The 22,598-nt window shown below is 41.6% G+C and overlaps 1 protein-coding gene and 1 long non-coding RNA gene across 2 annotated transcripts in view; one reads left to right on the forward strand and one right to left on the reverse strand.

The window, feature by feature from the left end:
* The window catches only part of LOC308478525, a 164,383-nt gene that overhangs the window by 92,576 nt on the left and 49,209 nt on the right, over window positions 1-22,598 (forward strand). The window lies entirely within an intron of this gene.
* The window catches only part of LOC308478397 (cytochrome P450 2J5-like), a 59,718-nt gene that overhangs the window by 28,256 nt on the left and 8,864 nt on the right, over window positions 1-22,598 (reverse strand). The window contains exons 2-5 of the mRNA XM_081008089.1: window positions 11,215-11,377; window positions 6,400-6,549; window positions 6,037-6,197; window positions 4,884-5,060 (exon numbers count right to left, since the gene is read on the reverse strand). Of these exons, the coding sequence (XP_080864215.1) occupies window positions 4,884-5,060; window positions 6,037-6,197; window positions 6,400-6,549; window positions 11,215-11,377 (651 nt within the window). The remainder of the gene's footprint in view (window positions 1-4,883; window positions 5,061-6,036; window positions 6,198-6,399; window positions 6,550-11,214; window positions 11,378-22,598) is intronic.

Genomic DNA, 22,598 nt, shown 5'->3' on the forward strand with positions numbered 1-22,598 from the left:
ATGAGACGGAACTTAATGTGGTTAAAAAAGTAAAATACCTAGGGGTAAACATAACAGCAAAAAATCTAAGTCTATTTAAGGACAATTATGAAAAATGTTGGACAGAAATTAAGAGAGACTTAGATAGTTGGTCAAAATTGAAACTTTCTTTGTTAGGCCGAATTGCTGCTATCAAGATGAATGTATTGCCAAGGATGTTGTTCTTATTTCAAACACTTCAGGTTTTGGACAAAACGGAGTGCTTTCAGAAGTGGCAGAGAGACATTTCTAAGTTTGTCTGGCAGGGCAAAAAGCCCAGAATTAAGTTCAAGATATTAACCGATGCAAAACAAAGAGGGGGCTTTGCCCTGCCAGACTTAAAGTTGTATTATGAAGCCGCAGCGTTCTGCTGGCTAAAAGACTGGCTACTTCTTGAAGACACTGATGTGTTAGATTTGGAAGGGTTCAACAATACCTTTGGATGGCATGCATATTTATGGTATGACAAGGTTAAAGCAAATAAGGCCTTTAAGAACCATATTGTCAGAAAATCATTGTTTAATGTCTGGACAAAATATAAAGACTTGCTGGAAAATAAAACACCAAGGTGGCTTTCACCTTTGGAAGCCAAGGCCCGAAAAAGACCCAATATGGAGGCTAAATGGCCAAAATATTGGGAAATACTAGAAAAGGATGGAGACAATTGGAAATTGCAGAGTCTGGAGAAAATGAAAGACAAAGTGCGAGATTGGTTACATTACGCTCAGATTAAAGAAGTTTTTAAAAATGATAAGAAACTAGGGTTCCAGGTGGAGAAATCGAAATTAGAAACAGAATTGTTAGAACCAAAGATTAAGGTACTTTCAAGGATGTATAACTTGCTGTTGAAATGGAATACACAAGACGAAACGGTTAAATCGGCTATGATAAGGTGGGCACAGGATATTGGGCATAATATCATGTTTGAGGACTGGGAGAGGTTGTGGAGTAATGGATTGAAATTTACTGCATGTAACGCCCTGAAAGAAAATGTAATGAAAATGATTTATAGATGGTATATGACCCCAGTCAAACTTGCTAAAATTTACCACCTGTCTGATAATAAGTGTTGGAAATGCAAAGAGTGTGACGGAACGTTCTTCCACCTCTGGTGGACTTGCCCTAAAGTGAAGGCGTTCTGGGAAACGATTTATAATGAACTGAAAAAGGTATTTAAATATACCTTCACTAAGAAACCAGAGGCTTTCCTTTTGGGTATTGTCGGCCAAGGGGTGGCAAAGAAGGACCAGACATTTTTTATGTATGCAACAACAGCAGCAAGGATACTTCTCGCAAAACACTGGAAAACTCAAGATCTACCCACACTGGAAGAATGGCAGATACAACTGATAGACTACATGGAACTGGCTGAAATGACCGGCAGAATCCGTGACCTGGGAGAAGAGAGGATTGAGGAGGACTGGAAGAAATTTAAGAACTATTTACAAAAGTATTGCAATTTGAGTGAATGTTAAATAAGATGCTAGATCAAAATAACTGAGCACCACTAAATTTAGAAGTTTTTAAGAAAATAAGTAAGACTGTGAAATTTAGCTTCTTCTGAGAATTATAAGATTAGGAAATATAGAAGGGATATAAGAATTTAAATAAGAGGATAAATTGCTGACAAAATGTTTTAACGATGAAAATGGGAGCGGGAGATGTGAGGAAGTCCAAAGAAAATGTGAAAATATGTTAAGATCAATGTTACATTGTTTATCATGTTTATTTTTATTGTAAAATTTAATAAATTGCTTTAAAAAAAAAAAATATATTGCTTTATTTACAGTTCAAAGCTGGTATATTACAGAAAGACATCTTGCCTCTGCCGGAGCAGAAAAATGCATCCTCTCTCCTCGACAGCTCGGAGAGAATCACAAAGTGAAACAGCAAAGTACAGTGAAAAACAGGAAACCAGTGTACGTCACATCCAGTCTCCCTTTCCCGTGAGAAACTCCAACAGTACAGACGTGTGGAATGTAAACACCTGTCTCGTGACAAGCCCTTTCGCTGCACAGTGAAGGAAAGCAGAAACCAACAGATATCATATATTAAACAGATGGAAAGCTGTTTAATCTGAGCAGGCTGAAAGCAAAGATCACCAGTGTTGAACCAATGATTCTTCAACATCAACTTCATTGGACTGGTCATGTAGTGCGGATGCCTGATGATCGTTTTCCAAAGCAACTACTCTATTCCAAACTAAAAATGGAAAGTGTAATGCTGGTGGTCAACAAAAGAGGTTTAAAGACTGTCTTAAGGCAATTTTTTTAAAATGTAGCATTAACACCAACAATTGGGAAACACTTGCCTGTGAGCACTCCAGTTGGAGAACAGCCTTTACCAAAGGTGTCGTGGGTTTTGAAGATACTCAAACTCAGGACACAAGGGAGAAACCTGCTAAGAGGAAGGCATGCTTGGCAAATCCACACCAGGATCATCTCCCTTCTGGAAACCAATGTCTCCACTGTGGAAGGACGTGTGAATCCAGAATTGGCCTCCACAGTGACTTGCGGACTCATTGTTAAAACCGTGTTTATGGAAGACAATCTTGGCTACGAGTGATCACCAAAGATGAAGAAGAAATCCTGTTGCTGCTGCCTGCCTTACCTGGGTTGCACAGCAGTGTCCACAAAGTGGCAACAACAGGGGGCTCGGTGAGATCTTGGAAGATTTTGTTGAAATCTTGCCAGAAGCTGTCCCCTTTGCTTCTCCACTAGCAGCTGGCTAGGCAGCACACCCCCAGAGATGCCTCCTGTTGGCATTCCACTGCCCAAGGCAGCTGTCACAGCCTGCCTCATGGGTGGACTGGCCCTGTGCTTCATAGCTGGTTATGAAAAGAAACCCACAGACAATTTCCTGTATTTACAGTGGTAGCTGCTAGTGCTAGATTTCAGGATCTGTGGGTTGGTGTAATAAGCCAACAGTGGCATGAAGAGAGGGATCCAGTGGAAACACTGGCATCAGATATTTCAAATGTGTGCTACCGTATTTCACTGCCTAATGGTCACCACCACATAATAGTCGAGCTACTTTTCTCAAGCCTTAAAATCAGTCCCAAAGCATTCAACACACAATAGTCACAGGGCATTCTCAGTGTGCATGAAATTGCCTTGCCCTGATTTGGACTACCTTTACCTGTTCACAAGTATTCTGTGCATCCTAATCACACCAAAAACAGTTAGTAACAAGTAATAAGCAATGTTACCATAAGTATGTTTGTTAATAAAAAATGTTTCCTCGCATAAGGGTCATGCCTTAGTTTTTCACCACATAATTGTCACAACTCCCTTTTTTGAAAAGAATAATTTGCATAAAAATGTGACAATTATGTGGTGAAATTTGGCACTTCCCACTAAACATATTTAACAGTTCTTTTTTCACCATAATAAGCATTGTTCAAAGAGGGAAAGATGAAAATATATTTTGTCCTTTCTAGTATATGAAGATGGATGAGACAGGGATTTGAAGTCATAGTTAACTTAAGAATATTTTGTTTTGGATTTTCTGTTTTCTCAGTCCACATTTGAATGTCAGATAAACATCAATCCAAAAAATGCTCCAAAACAAGACCCCATAATACACTTAAGTTTCCACTCCTTTACACTCACATTTCCTAGACATTTCTATAGATACTTATGGATGGATGAGCAACTAATTTGACTATGAGAAATATTTGGAGGAAACTCAATGCGATTTTCAATAGAGATTGGGGGGAAAAGACACAGTGGTACCTCGGTTTTCGAACAGCTTAGTTCCCGAACAACTTGGAACTTGAATGCTGCAAACCTGGAAGTTTCGGTTTGCGAACTTTGCTTCGGAATCTGAATGTGCTCCTGAGCTTCCATTTTCACTGTTGCGCTGCTAATTTGCGCCCCCCCCCAATTGTAATCAAAGCCTTCCATTTCTGATTGAAGTGTTCTGAGGTGATATTTGGAGCTTATATTTGGTGCTTTTATTTTTGTTTTGTTTTTACGTTTTTGTTTGTGTGGCCTTTTCATTTTTGTGACTGTAGCTTGTTCTTCATTTTATGATTGACTGATTGATTGATTGATTGATTGAGTGACTACGGAAATGGATAAAAACCCACAATCCAAACAATGACTATCATCAGCGCAGGTAAGAAAGAATTTTAATTTTAATTGTTATCATCCACAATACTGTTTTATTTATTTTATAGTACAGTACAGTGATTACTGCTTTCATTTTATTAATCAATGGCCTCATTAGATAGTAAAATTCACGTTAAATTGCTGTTTTAGAGGTTGTGTATAAAAGTCTGGAATGGATTAATTCGTTTTCCATTACTTTCTATGGGAAAGCATGCCTCAGTTTTGGAACACTTTGATTTTGGAACAGACTTCTGGAACGGATTAAGTTTGAGAACCAAGGTACCACTGTACTGGTTTCCAGGCAAGGGATTAGTATTCACATATAACAGGGAATATAATGATTCCTTGAATGAGCTGCCTACAGTTTTGAAGCAGATACTCATTTGCATTCACATTTGTACATGAAAATATCTATCCTTTCCTAGCTATTTTAGTAGATGCCTATGGAAGGATGTCAACTCACTTTAGCAATTAAAATGACTATGGGGGAATGGGGGGGGGCAGAGAGAGGTATTGGTGTCCTGGCAAGAGATTAGTATTTACTTATATTTATTTTTTTATTTTTTATTAAAGATTTCAACATAACAATTAATCAAAAACATATCATTCTCAATCCCCCCCTATTTTCCTCTCCCCGAAAAGAAAGAGTTCCCTCAGCTCCTCTCTCTGTTTTTTCAGGATTATTATTCACTCATAAAATGGAATATAATGATTCCTTGGATGAGCAGCATTCGGTTTCAAGCAGATACTTACTTTCTCCATCTGAAGTAGATAGAAATCAATGAGATCCTGTGGCTCATGCACAGACTGATTCTCCTTATGCTTCTCTATCTCCTCCTTTGCAAATGAACGCACCATCTCCATGCAGGACACGGCCTTCTTGTGGGGCCCTGGGAGATGTTTCATGAGCCATGGTAGCATTTCATAAAGCTAAAGGAAGAATAGCAGAAATGCTGCCATTACCATGAGGAAGCTTGTTCAAACCATTTGTGCTTTGGAATTGCACTTTAAAAACATGATCTGCATTATTCTTCAGGGCTAGCATATTAGTTTGAGTCTCACTACGAAGACTCTCCAGCTTCTCTGGAATCCCACAATGATTGGATTCTGTGATTTATCCCTAGCTGAAAATGTGAAAGAAAACTATGGCTCAAAATATTTTTCCAGCTCCCAGGCATAATTCCAAAACTGGGCACAATCTCAGGACCTCTCCTGGAACAAGTTAGTGCCCTTTTGTGGTAGGTGGGGGTGGGTGGAGAATAGGGGTGGGGGGAAATTCAAGTAAGTTTCATGAGTACTTTTTTTTTTTTACAGATTAGGAATGGAGGTAGAAATGTGGAGAACTGAACTTAAATTTGAGGAAAGGGTTTAGTTGATCATACAGAAGGGGGCTGCATTCCTCAGCAATAGTGATAGTGCTTGAGTTGCTGGTCTCTCTTTCATTAAAAAAAATTCCAGCCAAGTGGTGGCTGCAGGGGCCTCACCATGGATGCCATTATGATTGCCACTGCTAGGTGGGTATAGAGTAGACACATTTAGTTTTTCATGATGGCAACAAAACGATGTAATTCCCTTCTTGAGAAGATTATTTTGTTCACCTCTCTTCCCCTTGGTGGGCTCTAGATGACCTGCTCTCAACTCATTGTTCCTCATTTTTGTCCCATCTTCCCTCCAAAGAGTCTCCTGTGGTGGACAAAATCTTCTTTTGTTGCTGGGGTGGGGGTTTGCATGTTTTTTATCTCAATGATAATCATGAGCAATTGATCAGGCTGTGAGATAGTAAGTGGCCCTTATCTCAGATCAATTTAAACCTGATCTCACTTCTCCAACCCTCTATCAGAATACTGATTTGTGATATTAAGGCCCTTGGGAGACCTGTTTGGCAGGAATGGAAATGACTACTCACAGCATAACCAAAGCTACATAGAAATTGTAGGGAAAATTCTATGGCTTCTGTCAGCTTCTGGAGCCTTTCATCTTCAAGAGCAAACCGGTGTCCAAAAGACACAGCACTTATCATGTTGGAGACTGAAGTAGCAATGGGCAAGGAGGGGTCAAGTGGTTGTCCTGCAAAATAAAGTTATACTAATGTTAGCTCAGGTGGTCCAGTTCATACTGAGAGTGGGGTTTCATGGTGGCCAAGAGAAACTGCTGGAATCTCCATTAGGAACCAAGAAAAGCATATCACATTCCTTTCTAAAATGGACAGAGGTAGGACACAAATATATCTCCATATGCCAGCTCAGCACCATCACTTAGCATCACATACCCTTTGAACGTGCAAAAGCCTCCACGAGCTGATGGGCCTCCTCTGCTACTTGCTGCTCCATGCCTTTCTTTTCCCGCCACAGCTTCCGCAGAGTAACTGCAACAAAGCGTCTCTGTTGCCTCCAGGTGTGACCATTTGATAATGCAATACCTATGGAAAATCAGTGAGAAATAACAACAATCATATCTCAGGTTAAAGTCGCTTCGGGTTAAATCTTTTCATGTTGCCTCCCACGGTGGCCCAGAAGTAATGGAACAGGTTACTTCAGGATTTTGCCGCTCACACATGTGCAGACGCTCAGAATGACGTCACATGCATCCGCACTTTACAGTATCAGCAAAAAGTGAGATTTTCGACAGCTCTACCGTTTTGATTTTTGAAGAGAAGAGAAAACTGGTATCTGATACGGTGTGATGTCGACAAGTTTAGATCTTTCCATGGAAGGCCGTCACGATCAAAATTCACTTCTCATTGGGAGACAAATGGATGGCAGGTGTTGTAGAAGGATAAAGGACTTAACTTGCTTCTGGCCACCCTAACCTGGTGGGTCAGTTTCTCAGCTAGAGCAACAGACCACACCAGAGCATATCATGAGTCTACTGAAAGCCCTGCTGTACAGTGTCAACATTTAGCTTTTTGTAAGCAAGCATTTATCAGCAAAATAGATGCTTTGATTCACCAGTTATTCCTAGCAAAGCTAAGAAGGGAGTTGGCTTTATCTATGTAAACAGTGGTGATTTCTGCAACAAAGAGTGAACTTGCAGGTATCACCTGAGTTTTCTCCTAATGTTAAATACTAACAGTAAATTCAAATCACAAACCCAATTCAGTTAAGGGACTTCCATGAAGAAAGATGGCTGACTAAATGTCTACTGCCGACACTCCACCGACAGAGATGATTATGTGGTGATTAATGATAGCCAGGATATAAATCTACCAATTGAACTTTCACTTGGAAAGCAAGCTATACGCTGGCACAAGAAGAGGCAATTATTAACAGGCAGAAAACAAAACAAAAAGCATGTTTTTATTATTTGCAACTAAGAAATATTCTAAACTCCTAAGGTTGTTCCGATGGCTAAGAATTCTCATTTTATATTACTTTTAACTTCTTTGCCCCTTTGGTGTAAATGCCAACTGCAAAGTGAAATTTACCTCTCTGATTGTGGGAACGAATATGCTCCTCTATTAAGGAGACAGATGCAGGTTTTCAAGGCAGACTATTAAGGTGGAGAGTGAGTTGTTAATAAGACCTCAGTATGGTATAAAACTGGGTGTAAAATAATAAATATACAACAAGTAATTAACTATGGATTATTTTTTAATAGATTCCTGTTTAAATAGAAATGAAGGATTTGTTTTAAAAAAAAAAAAAACATGGAGGAATGGTTGGAATTTTTGGGGAGATAAAGTCACCATACTGGAATGGAGGAAGACTATTGGGTACACACTTGAAGGTGATATCTGGCTGGTGAAAGACCCTGTGTGAGATGCAGAGAAGGAAAGATCTCCCAGGATGGGAGACTGGGGGAAGAAAGGGAAGCACCCAGGTGAGAGCTGGGAGGGTCCACTCCCGTCTGTGTGAGACAAGATATAATAATAATGATAGTAGTAGTAATAATAATAATAATAATAATAATAATAATAAAAATTATTTATATCCCGCCCTCCCCAGCCGAAGCCGGGCTCAGGGCGGCTAACAATAAAACAGTACAACAGTACAACACAACACTCTAAAATCATTCATTATAAAATTAATTCAAAGCAAACCACTGGCAGCCATTGGGCCAGAGCTCCACGAAGATTGCCGAAGGAGGGAGTCAGGCTGTGCCCTGGCCAAAGGCCTGGTGGAACAGCTCTGTCTTGCAGGCCCTGTGGAAAGATGTCAAGTCCCACAGGGCTTGTCCCTTGTGACAGAGCGTTCCACCAGATCGGAGCCACAGCCGAAAAAGCCCTGGCTCTAGTTGAGGCCAGCCTACCCTCTCTGTGGCCTGGGAACTTCAAGATGTTTTTATTTGAAGACCGTAAGTTTCTCTGTGGGACATACCAGGAGAGGCGGTCCCGTAGGTACGAGCCCGGTTTCTGCGGGGTCGCAGAGGGCACTTATGTGCGATCTCATCGATGGCTGGCAGGAGCTGGATATTCCAGCCCTCAACAAGCTCAATCAATGAGTAGCCAGGGGGAGCAAGGTCCCGCAAGGCTTGGCGGAATCTATCAGGGTCCATTAGCCTCTGCGGGTGAGCCCAAATCGGCTCACCACCTAAGCAGGGTGGGGGTGGAAAGTCAATCCTGGCTTTCAGAGCGTAGTGATCAGACCATGGCACCTTCATCGAAGGAGACATGATCACATCCATACCTATGCCAAAGATCAAATCCAGCGTGTGGCCTGCTTGATGTGTGGGGCCCAAACAAACTGGGAGAGCCCTAGTGTCGCCATGGAAGACACCAGGTCCAGAGCCTGTGAGGAGGGAGTGGTATCAGCATGGATGTTGAAATCCCCCAATACCAATAGGTTAGGGAACTCCAATGTCCAGCCGGCCAACGCCTCCAGTAGGCCTGACAGGGTGGCTGCTGGTGCGCTAGGTGGCCGGTACACCAGACAGACAGCCAAGATCTCCTTGGAGCCCCACACTAAGCCAACACATTCAATGCCGGGGATCGATGGCGATGGTAGAGCCCTGAAAGGACAATCTTCCCGGATTAATAATGCCACCCCTCCCCCCCCCGCCCCGGCCCACAGTCTGCGACTGGTGGAGGAAGGAGAAACCCGGGGACACCATCTCTCATAAGGTAATTGTTTCCCCTTTGTGCACCCAGGTCTCCATCACACAAGCCAGGTTGACCCCCTGCGAGGTAAAGAAATCTCGCAGGGTGGCGGTTTTGTTGCCTATAGACCTGGCATAGCACAGCACCAGTGACGGAGGTGAGTAATCCTTGCTCACCCTACCCTCGTCCCTCGGAATGAGGCGCAGATTGGAAGGGGTATGAGCATATCCATATCTCGATCCCCTTCGCCTATAAGATCTACTTTGAGACAGGGCTTGGCATTTCTTTCTCTCTTTTACTTTTTTGTTTGTTTGTTTAGTTAGTGTTGCTGAAAAGTTTCAATAAAAAAGTATGGAAAACCAAACAAACCCAATTCAGCCAATTTTTTGACACTGTTTTTAAGGATATAATGTGTGGTGTCAACCAGTTACTACTTCTACTGGTCCAACTAGACAGGTTTGGGATTTTTACTGAGGGTGAATTCTGCACCATATTCTTGACAAGATGTAATGCATCAATGGTGGATATATTCTGCTTTCTTAATTCTTCTGCAACGGTGCCTGAACTCTACTGCATTATTTCTGTCTGCGGAAACTATCTACACTGCAACGAAAGTGGGACAAAAATAAGTTTGTGCATTTGTAGTTTTCAGCAGAAAGTTAAAGGATGTGACAGAATGGAAATGAAACTGTATGATCACCTCAAAATCTTTGCAGGCATAAATAGTATTGACAATGGAGTTGGATATAACCACCTTGAAAGTATTATGAGCACAAGTCATTATGAATGTGCAATTAGTCCTTAGCACCAGTAATAAACTGTGGAGTTAGTGATGGGAATTATTGGGCAAGCCAGCCCCACAGTAACTCACATTGCGTCTTTCAGAGTGAATGTCCCTGTTCTTTGGAACTGCATTCAGAATATGACTCTGTACTTTCCAAAAATGAGGAAGACATTTTTCCCCAACAAGCTTTCCCAGTCGTGTACAAAGGTCACTTCAATAGGTGTATACCTTGTATTGTTTTAACCCATATTTAGCTGTTGTTGGTTTTTGTACTGTTTTAAAAACTTTTATAATAAATAATAATAATATTTTTTTAGTTATATCCCACCCTTCCCAGTTCAGAAAACTGGGCTCAGGGTGGCAAACAACAAATTTAAAACACTTAATTGATGCAGCCAAAAACAGCATAAAATACAGTATAAAACGTGAATAACAATAAATTCAGAATTCAAAAATCAATTTAGGGGGGAAATCCAGCCAATAAACATAAGATGATCACCAGGGCTAGCTGGCTATATTAGTCCTATTTGGGCCAGAGAGGAGACCAGGGGAGAATTAGCTGTGGGATCCCAGAGCAGGTAATTATCATAAAGAGGGGAGGGGAGGGGAGTAAGGCGAATAAAAGATCAGGCTAAGTTCAAATTGAAAGCCAGGCAGAATAGGTCTGTCTTACAGGCCCCGCGGAAGGAAGTTAAATCCTGCAGGGCCCTGGTCTCATGGGACAGAGCACTCCACCAGGTCAGAGCCATCACTGAGAAGGCCCTGGCCCTGGTGGGGGATAATCTGACTTACTTAGGGCCCGGGACCTCTAAACTATGATTATTCATAGTTTAAACTGCTTTTATATCTCTGTAAGTTGCCTTGAGGCATACATGCAAAATGCAATTCATAATTTATAATGATGATAGTAACTATGTGATTGCAAAGTTCACATGTTATATTTGCCACATGAGTCCATGCCCAAAACATGTTGGAAGAGCTTGTTGAGAGAAGCAGTGTATTGTGTTTCTTAGAGATGTCATAATCAATCAAATCTTCACATGTACTGAAGCCAGGTTTTCATGCACCCAAATGAACGTGTCATTTGATAGCATGAGGACTAGCAACTCTGAATGACCTCAGCCCCTAGGTCCTAGCTCCTAGGTAATGCATTTCCCATTGTGTGCAGCAGTAATAGAGAACCTTTGATCTGTTTTTCTGGACAGCCCTTTAAATGTTTCATCTTCAGAAAATACCAGTAGGAATTCTTATTCTTCACTACTTACCCTTTCCTTTTATCAGAGTCCTAAGTAAAGGAGTCTCAGGTCGCTCGTCTAATTCTTCAGAGTGGTCAATGAGCGCTTCTTTCACTGCTTGGAATCCAGACAGTACTACAATGGGTAGATGTCCTAACCATATGGTGTAAATATTTCCATGTTGCTTTCCCAGCTACCATTTGGGTCAAAAGAGAGGAGAGGAATGATGGATTCAAAAAACACAGTTGGATATTTCAACTTAATATGAGAACGTCATCCTCCCTCACCTCTGCAGTTTCTCACTATGTGCAGTTCTCTTGCTATCATCCTTCCCCCTCCTCCTCCTCCTCCTCCTTTCCTTCCTTCCTTCCTCCCTCCCTCCCTCCCTCCCTCCCTCCCTCCCTGAATTCCAACCCATTTGTTTTACTCCCTCCTAGTCATGTTGCCTCTGCCTAGGATCAGAGCAGCAGAGACACTTCATAGTAACCAGCCCTCCTGCGACAGACAAGAAGATGCACAAGTCACTGCCAGAAAATGATCTTGCCACAATCTTTGTGTGTGCAGGGATGTGGAACCTGTAGCCCACCAGATGCTTTTGAACTAGAACTCCCCCCATCCCTGACTATTGGCCATGGTGGTTGGGGCAGATGGGCATTGTAGTCCAAAACATCTGGAGGGTACCAGGTTGGCATAGGCTGGGCTAGAGTCCTGGGTCAGCTTTCAGACCCACGGTGGGTTACAGCAGGAGCATCACCACCATGCAAATATATGGCAAGGAATTAAGATGATACATGTCTGGCCTAGAGATTATTACCAATTCCAATGTTTTAAAAGTTAATATGTTCATATCCGATGGTTGAGTAATTTTGTATTTTTTGAAGAGTTTTTGCTGAAAAAAGGCTCATAATTGTATTTAAGAAACAAACAAATAAACTAAACTAAACTATGGTCTGACAAAGAGTTAATGCTTGCGGAGGAGGCAATGGAAAGGTGCCTGTTCTGTTTGTCTCTTGTCTTCTCTGGTTACACGTGAGCTGCTGCTGAGAAAGGCTGATGTGCTCCTGCTTCATTGCCAATTGAACTTGTTGCCCTTCCGTCTGTTGGAAGGGGAGAAGTACACAGCATTCTAGGCCAGGGATGTCCAACAGGTAGATCGTGATCTACTAGAAGATCGTGCTGTGTCTGTGGTAGATCTTGGGGGGGGGGGGCCCGAACCCCCCTGAAAGCTCAAGAACTTTAGCTCCCTAAAAAAGCTCAACCAATTTGGTAGATCACTGCCAGTTTGCTCACCGGAACAAGAGCATATTACATCGCTCCTGGTCCAGCTGCACCAGCTACCAATTAGTTTCTAGACTCAATTCAAAGTGCTGGTTTTGACCTAGAAAGCCTTAAATGGCTCAGAACCACAATACTTCAAGGACCGCCTCTTTTGATATGATCTTACCCAGACCCTGAAATCATCTTCTGAGGCCCTTCCTTGTGTTCCTCCTCCATAAGAGGTCCAGAGGGTGGCAACACAGGAATGGGCCTGCTCTGCAGTGACTCCCCATCTGTGGAATGCTCTCGCCAGGGAAGTTCACCTGGCAAAACCTTCCTTTTTAACTAGGCCTTTGGTTGATTTCATTGACATCCTATGCCCTTTTAAAATCTGATTTTTTTCTGTGGGGGCGTATTATTGGGTGGTTAATAATAATAATAATCCAATTAACAAAACAATTGGAATATAGAAATTTTCCATATAGAAAGTTACATTTGTTACTCAACAATTATACAGTGGTACTTCGGGTTACATACGCTTCAGGTTACATACGCTTCAGGTTACAGACTCTGCTAACCTAGAAATAGTACCTCGGGTTAAGAACTTTGCTTCAGGATGAGAACAGAAATCATGCTCTGGCAGCGCGGCAGCAGCAGGAGGCCCCATTAGCTAAAGTGGTGCTTCAGGTTAAGAACAGTTTCAGGGTAAGAACGGGCAGGTTAAGAGGCTAATGATGGGAGTAAATTAGCCTCCCGAGTTTTCCCAGGGGATGGGAAAATGCTGCCTCGTCCGCAGTTGCCAATAAATCACCCCCGAGTTCGAAGGAAGGAGGGGGTGGGGGCACTGGACGGAAAGCCCTCGAGTGAGTTTTTGGATCTCCTGGACGCTACTTCTGATTGTGATCCTAGTTGCATTGCTCAAGATAAATAATTGGAGAAGAGTAAATGCACATGTTTCGAGCAAAGGAAAGGGTGTACTGATTGCTAATTAAATCGACCACTGAGAAGCTGAGTGACGGGTTGGACTGAACAGAAGACTACATCGAAGAATCACAACTATGTCGGTATGTTGAAACGGATCGAAAAGGGGGGGGGAAACTTTTCTCTTTTTCAATATGATTTACCTAACAACCCGTCTCCAAGAAGAACCGCCACATGACTGATAGCAAGTGAGATGGGAAAATAAACTGTGTGGAAATAAAATTATCAACTAAAGGCTCTGTTTTGCGGAAGATCTGGAAAGGTAACAAAAGGCTTTTGGATGACGCAGTTCTAATTGGGAACCGCCATTATGAGACATACTTTGTTGCAAGATTTACAGTCAAAGGGGGAGGGAGCCAGTGTTCTGTTATCATATCTGAATTCTACATTTGATTTGGCAAGTACTCCCCTAGAAAGGCTGATTTATGGAGCAACTGGTCTGGGAATGTTAATGAGCAGACGCTTAGACTGTATTTTATGGGAACTGCTGAAATGGCGCCTGCCATTTGAATAGGACTTTTGGATCAGCGTGAAAATCCACACAGGACTATAATAATGTTTGCTTCAACTCGCTTGTGGAGATAACTCAGAGGTTATTAAGAAGAAAAATGATAACAGCAAGAAGATTGGAAGACGGGATTTGTTAAGGATAACAACAAAGAGATGGAAAGATGGGACTTGTGGACTTCCGGAGGTGATGCCAACGGTAATGGCGGATTCCCTCTGATTCGGAGGGAACCCGCTCCACAGAAATAGGGTCGGATACCGCTTCGGCGCAGCGGGGACCCCTGAAACCACAGGCGGGTGAAGCCTGTGACCCTGGGACTCAGCGGGCACTGTCTGCGCCCCCCCAATCTGCAAAGGAACCCGGCAACGGGCTCCGGAACAGAGCGGGGAAGGGGCGCTGTGCTGTGAGTCATCTGCTTCTTCTGTGGGGTGAAGCCGCGTAGCTGTTGCCGGAGAGCGCTGCCTTTCTTCCTTGACAATTTGGCTTCGTAAATAACGATCCGTGAGTAGGATTACTACGTAATTAAAGGAACTGTAAAAAAATTGGAAGTAATTGGCCGAAGCGGAGAGGTATAAAAGGGAAGTCTGCCTCCCGCTCTTGTAGATAGAACAAAGCATTGAACTTGAAAGCGGAAGCTTTAAAAGACGCGTAAAAGGATTACAATCCGATCATCTAACCGGGATTCCCCCCCCCTCAATTTGGGGGAAGAGGGGGGGAGTTTTGCACGTTATTTCCCCAAGAAGAAGTGAGAAAGAGGAGATACAAACCACCGCTCAAACCCCCTGGAACGGGTTCCCAGTGACAGTAAAAAGCCTAAGAGAATGTACTGTCTTTGAACGTATTTTGACAGCTAGCTCTGCATCTGAAATACAATTTGGATACAATATTGCTGATAGGTATCTCCTGGTCCTAAAGTAACTGCCTAAGATAGATTGTTATCTTTCTGGTGAATTGGGGGACTAAAGGGAGAAGTAAATTACTTTAAGAACTTTATGACTGTTACAGTGTCCCCCTAGTGGAATTTGTTTGTTTTTTTTATAAATGTTTATTAGGGTTTAACATACAAAATAGATATAATAAACAATGTAGCATATGTCTTAACATAGTTTCACATCTTCTTTGGACTCCCTCACATCTCCCGCTCCCACTTTCATCGTTATGACTTTTTGCCAGCAATTTATCATCTTGTTTGCATTCTTATGTCCCATCTATTTATTTATAATCTTGTAATTCTCGAAAAAGTTTATATTTTCTCAATCTCACTTATCATCTTGAATCATCTAATTTAGTGGTGCTCAGTTATTTATGATCTAGCATCCCGCTTAACATTCACTCAAATTACAGTATTTTTGTAGATAAATCTTGAATTTCTTCCAGTCCTCCTCCATCCTCTCCTCTCCCAGGTCACGGATTCTGCCGGTCATCTCAGCCAGTTCCATATAGTCTATCAGTTGCATCTGCCATTCTTCCAGTGTGGGTAGATCTTGAGCTTTCCAGTGCTTTGCAAGAAGTATCCTTGCTGCTGTTGTTGCGTACATAAAAAATGTCCAATCCTTCTTTACCACCCCTTGGCCGACAATACCCAAAAGAAAGGCCTCTGGTTTCTTTGTGAAGGTATACTTAAATACCTTTTTCAGTTCATTATAAATCATTTCCCAGAAGGCCTTCACTTTAGGGCAGGTCCACCAGAGGTGGAAGAATGTTCCTTCACTCTCTTTACATTTCCAACACTTATTATCAGGCAGGTGGTATATTTTTGCAAGTTTGACTGGGGTCATATACCATCTATATATCATTTTCATTACATTTTCTTTCAAAGCATTGCATGCAGTAAAGTTCAACCCAGTACTCCACAACCTTTCCCAGTCCTCAAACATGATATTATACCCAATGTCCTGCGCCCAGCTTATCATAGCCGATTTAACCATTTCATCTTGTGTATTCCATTTTAACAGCAAGTTATACATCCTTGAAAGTACCTTAGTCTTTGGTTCTAACAGTTCTGTTTCTAGTTTCGATTTCTCCACCTGGAACCCTAGTTTCTTATCATTTTTAAAAACTTCTTTAATCTGAGCGTAATGTAACCAGTCTCGCACTTTATCCTTCATTTTCTCCAAACTCTGCAATTTCCAGTTGTCTCCATCTTTTTCTAGTATTTCCCAATATTTTGGCCATTTGGCCTCCATATTGGGTCTTTTTCGGGCCTTAGCTTCCAAAGGTGAAAGCCACCTTGGAGTTTTATTTTCCAACAAGTCTTTATATTTTGTCCAGACATTAAACAGTGATTTTCTGACAATATGGTTCCTAAAGGCCTTGTTGATTTTAACCTTGCCGTACCATAAGTATGCATGCCATCCAAAAGTATTGTTAAACCCTTCCAAATCCAACACGTCAGTGTCTTCGAGAAGTAGCCAGTCTTTTAGCCAGCAGAAAGCTGCGGCCTCATAATACAACTTTAAATCTGGCAGGGCAAAGCCCCCTCTTTCTTTCGCATCAGTTAATATCTTAAACTTAATTCTGGGCTTTTTGCCCTGCCAGACAAACTTAGAAATATCTCTCTGCCACTTCTGAAAACACTCCGTCTTATCCAGAACCTGAAGTGTTTGAAACAAAAACAACATCTTTGGCAATACATTCATCTTGATAGCAGCAATTCGGCCTAACAAAGAAAGTTTCAATTTTGTCCAACTGTCTAAATCTCTCTTAATTTCTGCCCAACACTTTTCATAGTTATCCTTAAATAGACTTAGATTTTTTGCTGTTATGTTTACCCCTAGGTACTTTACTTTTTAAACCACATTTAGTTCTGTCTCTTTCTGAAACCGTTCTGACTCTGTATCTGTCAAATTTTTCCCCAACACCTTAGTTTTCTGTTTGTTTAATTTTAATCCCGCCACCCGACCAAAGTCATAAATCAGTTGTAATACTCTTTTCGTACTAGACTCTGGCTCCTGCAGGGTCAAAACCAAGTCATCTGCAAAAGCTTTAAGCTTATATTGTTTCTCTCCGACCTGAATTCCTTCCACCAACCGGTCCCCTCTAATCATATTCAGGAGCACTTCCAGAACCGAGATAAATAACAAAGGGGAAATAGGGCAGCCTTGTCGTGTTCCTTTTTCAATTTTAAACTCTTCTGTAACCACATTGTTAACTATCAGTTTAGCTTTCTGCTCTGAATATATCGCCTCAATCCCATTCTCAAAACCCCGTCCCACTCCCATTTCTTTTAAATTTCCCTTCATAAATTTCCAGGAAATGTTGTCAAAGGCCTTCTCCGCATCTATAAAAATTAAGACTGCTTTTGTGTTTATATCTGTTTGCAAAAGTTCCAAAATGTCAATAATGTTCCTTGTATTAGCAAACAAGTGTCTGCCTGGGAGAAAGCCTGCCTGGTCCTTGTGAATTACTTCATTTAAAACTTTTTTAAGTCTACTTGCCAAAATGTCTGCAAATATTTTGTAATCCACATTTAAAAGAGAGATGGGACGATAGTTCTTAAGTTGTGTCTTTTCAGCTTCCGACTTTGGTATCAATGTGATAAACGCTTCCTTCCACGACTCCGGCGCCCTCTTCCCCTCCATAATTTCGTTGCTGACCTCCATCAAAGGTTGTATCAAGTAATCTTTTAGTGTCTTATAGTACTTGGAGGTCAGCCCATCTGGCCCTGGAGATTTGCCCAATTGCATGTTCTGAATGGCCTGTTCAATCTCTTGTTGTGTTATTTTGCAATTCAGGATTGTCCTATTTTCTTGTGACAATTTTGGTAATCCATTTTTTGCCAAAAATTGTTTAATCTCAGCCTCGTCTTGCGGCCCTTGAGTGTATAATTTTTTAAAATATCTCTGGAAACACTTTCTAATGTCCACAGGATTCTGGATATTTCTTCCTTCGATCTCTAAATTTGTAACTGTATTTAATCTTTGTCTTCTCTTCAACTGCCAAGCTAGCAGTTTTCCACATTTATTCGCCGACTCAAACGTTTTTTGTTTCATTAATTTGACCTTCCACTCTATTTCCTGGTTTATCAATTTAGAATATTGTGCTTGATAGAGTTTAATTTCTCTCAAAGTTGGCTGTGACTTCGGGTTTAATCTTAACTTCTTCTCTAATTCTTTTATTTTGTCCAGAATCTTGTCTTTTCTCTCATTTTGTGTCCTTTTCTTTACTGCATTCTGTTGTATCAAGAATCCCCTCATAACGGCTTTGCTTGCGTCCCAGACGATTCTTTTTTCCACCGTGGTGTTCATATTTATTTCAAAATAGTCCTTCAAAACTTTTTGGGCCTTCTTGGTAATCTCCTGATCTCTAAGCAAGTTGTCATTCATCTTCCATCTAAAAGAGCCGGTTGGTAACAGTGTCATGTCCATCTTTACTGCATTGTGGTCGGAGCAGGTCTTTGAGCAGATTTCCACTTTTCTAGCCTTAGGTGCCAGACCTCTAGATATCCATATTTGGTCGATTCTTGTCCAGGTCAGCTGGGCTTCAGAAAAGAATGTTCCCTCTCTTCCCAAGGGGTTCTTTGTCCTCCAGATGTCAATCAAATCCATATTGTCTGTCATTTCAAAAAAAGTTTTAGGTAGTCTGCCGTCTTTTGTAACATTTTGACTTTGTGACTTGTCCATGTTGGTTGATACGACCCCATTCATGTCTCCCATCATAATGATGTTGTTATAGTCCAGATAATCCAGCATAGTCTCATGCAACTTCCTGTAGAATTCCGATTTCCCTTCGTTTGGTGCGTAGATTCCTAGTATCAAAAGCTTCTCTCCTTGGTGTTGTATCTCAATTGCCAAAATTCTTCCATGTTCATCTTTGAATAGGAATTTGGGTGACAGGCTCTCTTTCGCATATATCACCACACCTCTCTTCTTTACTCTGTCCGAAGATATAAATTCCTGGCCAAGTCTTTTGTTTATTAACACTTTTCTGTGGAGCCTTGTCACATGTGTTTCCTGTAAACAAATAATGTCCAATTGTTCTTTTTTTAATATATGAAATATTTTCTTCCTTTTTTCCGGAATGTTACAGCCATTTATATTCCAGCTCAAAAGTTGCAGAGACATCCTGAATAGATCTGGTTATTTTTCTAGGGGTGGTATCTTATTCACAGGATCTTCAGGTTCCACAGGTACTGCCGGTGCTCCAGGCCCAAGGGGTAGTTCAATTCCTTTTTGAAGGTCCTCTCCGTATGTAGACAGAAATTTGTCTCTATCTTCCAGTGTTCTAATTTTAACCTTCTTCCCTCTGAAGGTAAAGGATATTCCTTGGGGGAATTCCCACCTAAAAGCAATTGAATTGCTCCTTAGAAGTTTGACAAGTTCAGAGTAGGCGGATCTGAGGTCCAGCAGTTGTCTAGGAATATCTTTGTAAATTTCAATTCTTCTGTCCAGAATGTCCAGTGACTTTTCGTAGTGTAGGCCCAAAATCTTATCCCTTTCCTCCTTTGATCTCAATGTTATCAAACAATCTCTGGGCCTCTCCTTCTTTGTAAATCTTCCAAGCCTGAAAGCTGACACAATTTTAAAGTCCTTTTCCTCTAAATTCCAAAACTTGGAGAATTCTTTAGTTAAGAACTCAGCTAGGTTACCTCCTTCTGCTTCTTGTACTGACCTAATCCTTAAATTATTCTCACGGTTTCGCAGTTCTATCATAGAAAGATAAATCTGATGTTCACCTACTTGTTTGCAGAGTGGTCTTACCTCTTGTTCTAAATTTTCAAGTTTTTGTCTAGTGTCCTCAGCCAATTTCCGATTTTCTGCTGTAGCCTCCGTCAACTGTCCAATTGCCTGTACGTTCTGTGCGACTTGTCCAGTTAGTCTATTTAAACATTCTGTATTTTGATCAATCTTAGCTGTTTGCTCATCTGCTTTCTTGTCCAAAGATTCCACTCTCTTATCCAGAGATTCCAATTTTTCATAGATTTTCTCTAGGATAGAAGCAGATGATCCTGAGGCCATATCTTCCAATTGTAACTGCTCCGTTTCTCCCTCCCTTGCCTGTGGCAGAACGGCTTCTTCTACCTCTGAAGGCAGAGTAGGTACAGATGATCTACGTATCTGCGAGGCTGAGGTTAGAGTTGTCAAGGTTGTTTGTCTAGTTCTTCCCCTTCTTCTTGTGCCACTCATTCCAAAGTTGTCTATGAGTCAAGGTCAAGCTGAGTTATTCCCATGGGAAAACAGGGGCCCAGAGAAAACAGGAGGCCGGGAAAGGGAAAGTAAATGTACAGTCACTGTTGTAAGTCTCAAATCCTCTAGAGGGAGCTTAAGATGTCTTTAGGGAAGAATTCTAATAAAATTAAAGTCCAATTTAATGTCCAGGAACCTTCAAAAACAGGTATTTAGCAGAATTGATGTTAACAGCCACTTTGTTTCTACCAGTGCTTACTGGTCTTTCAAACGGTGTTTCAAAATAGCAAGTCCAAATACCCTCAGATTGTTGCAAGTTCTAATACACAATAGCCAAATCTGCAAAACTGACAGCTCAGTCTCTCAAAGAGCTCAGGCAGCTCCGGACCCTGGGTTTCTCATTCCAATTTGTAATTCCAATAGGAGAAAGATAGCTCGATACGAATAGAAGGTACCAAATCATAAACTTAAAGTCCTTACTTTGTTTAAAAGAAAGTTCCGTGGGTGCTCAGATCAGTAGGATTGAAAGTTCTTTTTACGCCTCCACTCCTCCAGCTCCTTGCTTTAAGGTTCAGTGGTAGCGGAAGACGGACTTCCTGTTTCCACGTCTCTCCGCTTTCAGCCAAGTTCAATGTTTTAGTCTCAAATTAAGAATATTCAGTCTTTACTCACGGATTGTTACTTTCTTCCGAATCAGAAATTTGCAGGAAAAGGGATCAGCGCTCACCGGCAGCAGCCGCGCGGCTTCGCTCCACAGATCGCGAAACGGCTCACAGCGCCGCTACCCCCTCCACGTTCTGGAGCCCCTTACGGGGTTCCTTCTGCGTTTTGGGGATCGCTTCTGGCGCCCACCGAGCCTCAAGACCACAGGCTCTTGCTGCCTGTGGGTTTCCAAGGTGGGTCTCCGCTTTGCCGTAGCGGACGACCCAGTTTCTGCGGAGCCTCCTCCTCACTAGTGGAAGAGGACCGCCATTGCCGTTCGCGCCGCCCCCGGAAGTCCCCCCTAGTGGAATTTGGAACTAGCTACAACTGCAGCTGGCCTGAGGAAATTTCTCACACTGTTTTCCTGGAACTTTCCATTTCAAAACAACTTTGACCCTGACTGTGTGACTGACCTTGAGTTTTATCTAGAGGGGTATGGCAGATGGGAAAGAGAAGTTAGATTTGTTACAAGCAACAAGGTCTGGCAGAGTATATCGCACAGACGGTGGATTACAAAGGAGAGCTTCGACATCTGGCCCCCCTGGAGTCCCAACAGCAACTTCATCGGCACAACCTAAAACTAAAGGTATGGCAAGTGACGATGCCCTGGCTCAGGCACTGGCTAAAATTAATGAATCTTTGGATAGAATAAGTAAACAAGTAGCAGAGGCATCGGATAAGATTGATCAAAATACGACAAGTATTAACCAAAATACGGCAAGTATCAATAATTTGGGACAGAAAGTAAATACTAATACAGAAACTATTCAGAAATTATTACAGGAATCTGCTTCGACACGTGAGATTGCCGAAGAGGCTAAAGAAATTGCTACAGCTACTGTTGCAGAGGTTCAAGAGAAGATACCACCGCTACATAAACAACTTGAAGACCATAAGTTAATCCTGTCTATGATCGAGTTGAAGGAGAAACAAGTGAACTTAAGGGTCAGAGCTGTACCTGAAGTGGAGAAAGACAACTTAGTTGAATTTCTTACGCAGGAATTCCTACATTTTTGGAATCCAGATTTGGGGAAAGACAGTTTTAAAATAGTGAATGCTTTTAGACTTGGAAAAGGAGGGGGAAAGAAGGTGAGAGATTGTTTGATCACTCTCCGAACAAAAGAAGAGAGAGACAAGATTCTGAGTTTGCATTTCCAGAAGACACTGGAAATACAACAGTCAAAAGTGGAGATATTCAAGGATATTCCGAAACACCTTCTGGATCTCAGGTCTAACTACAAAGACCTGGTTACCCTGTTGAGAAGTAACGGAATTAACTTTAGGTGGGAATTTCCTCAAGGCCTATCCTTTAGTTACAAAGGAAAGAAGATAAAAATAAGATCGGAAGACAACAAAGACAAATTTTGGAGAGACCACGGAGAAGACCTACAGAAGAAAGTTACAGGAGAGTTAAGAGCAATTGTAAGAGAAACTTTAGACACACCAGGACTATCTCTGGAACTAAAAGACCGCCTGAAAAACGTGATACCACCAACGGAACAGGAACAGGCACTGGGTGCTGTTGGAGGAGAACCAAAATAATTACATCATGGCCCTGCAACTATTAAGCTGGAATTGTAATGGTCTCAATTCCCCTCAGAAAAGGAAATCTGTGTTTCATTTATTAAAAAAGAAACAATTGGACTTGATTTGCTTACAAGAAACACATATAACAAGATCACACAGGAAATTACTGATAAATAAAAGACTTGGTCAGGAGTTTATTTCATCGGACAAAGTTAAAAAAAGAGGGGTTGTGATTTATGCAAAGGACAGATTATCACCGAAATTTATTTTTAAAGATGACCAAGGAAGATTTGTGGCAATTGAAATTCAAACAC

Source organism: Podarcis pityusensis (genome assembly GCF_964106645.2).
Source record: "Podarcis pityusensis genome assembly, chromosome: 5".
NCBI classification, from domain to species: Eukaryota; Metazoa; Chordata; class Lepidosauria; order Squamata; family Lacertidae; genus Podarcis; species Podarcis pityusensis.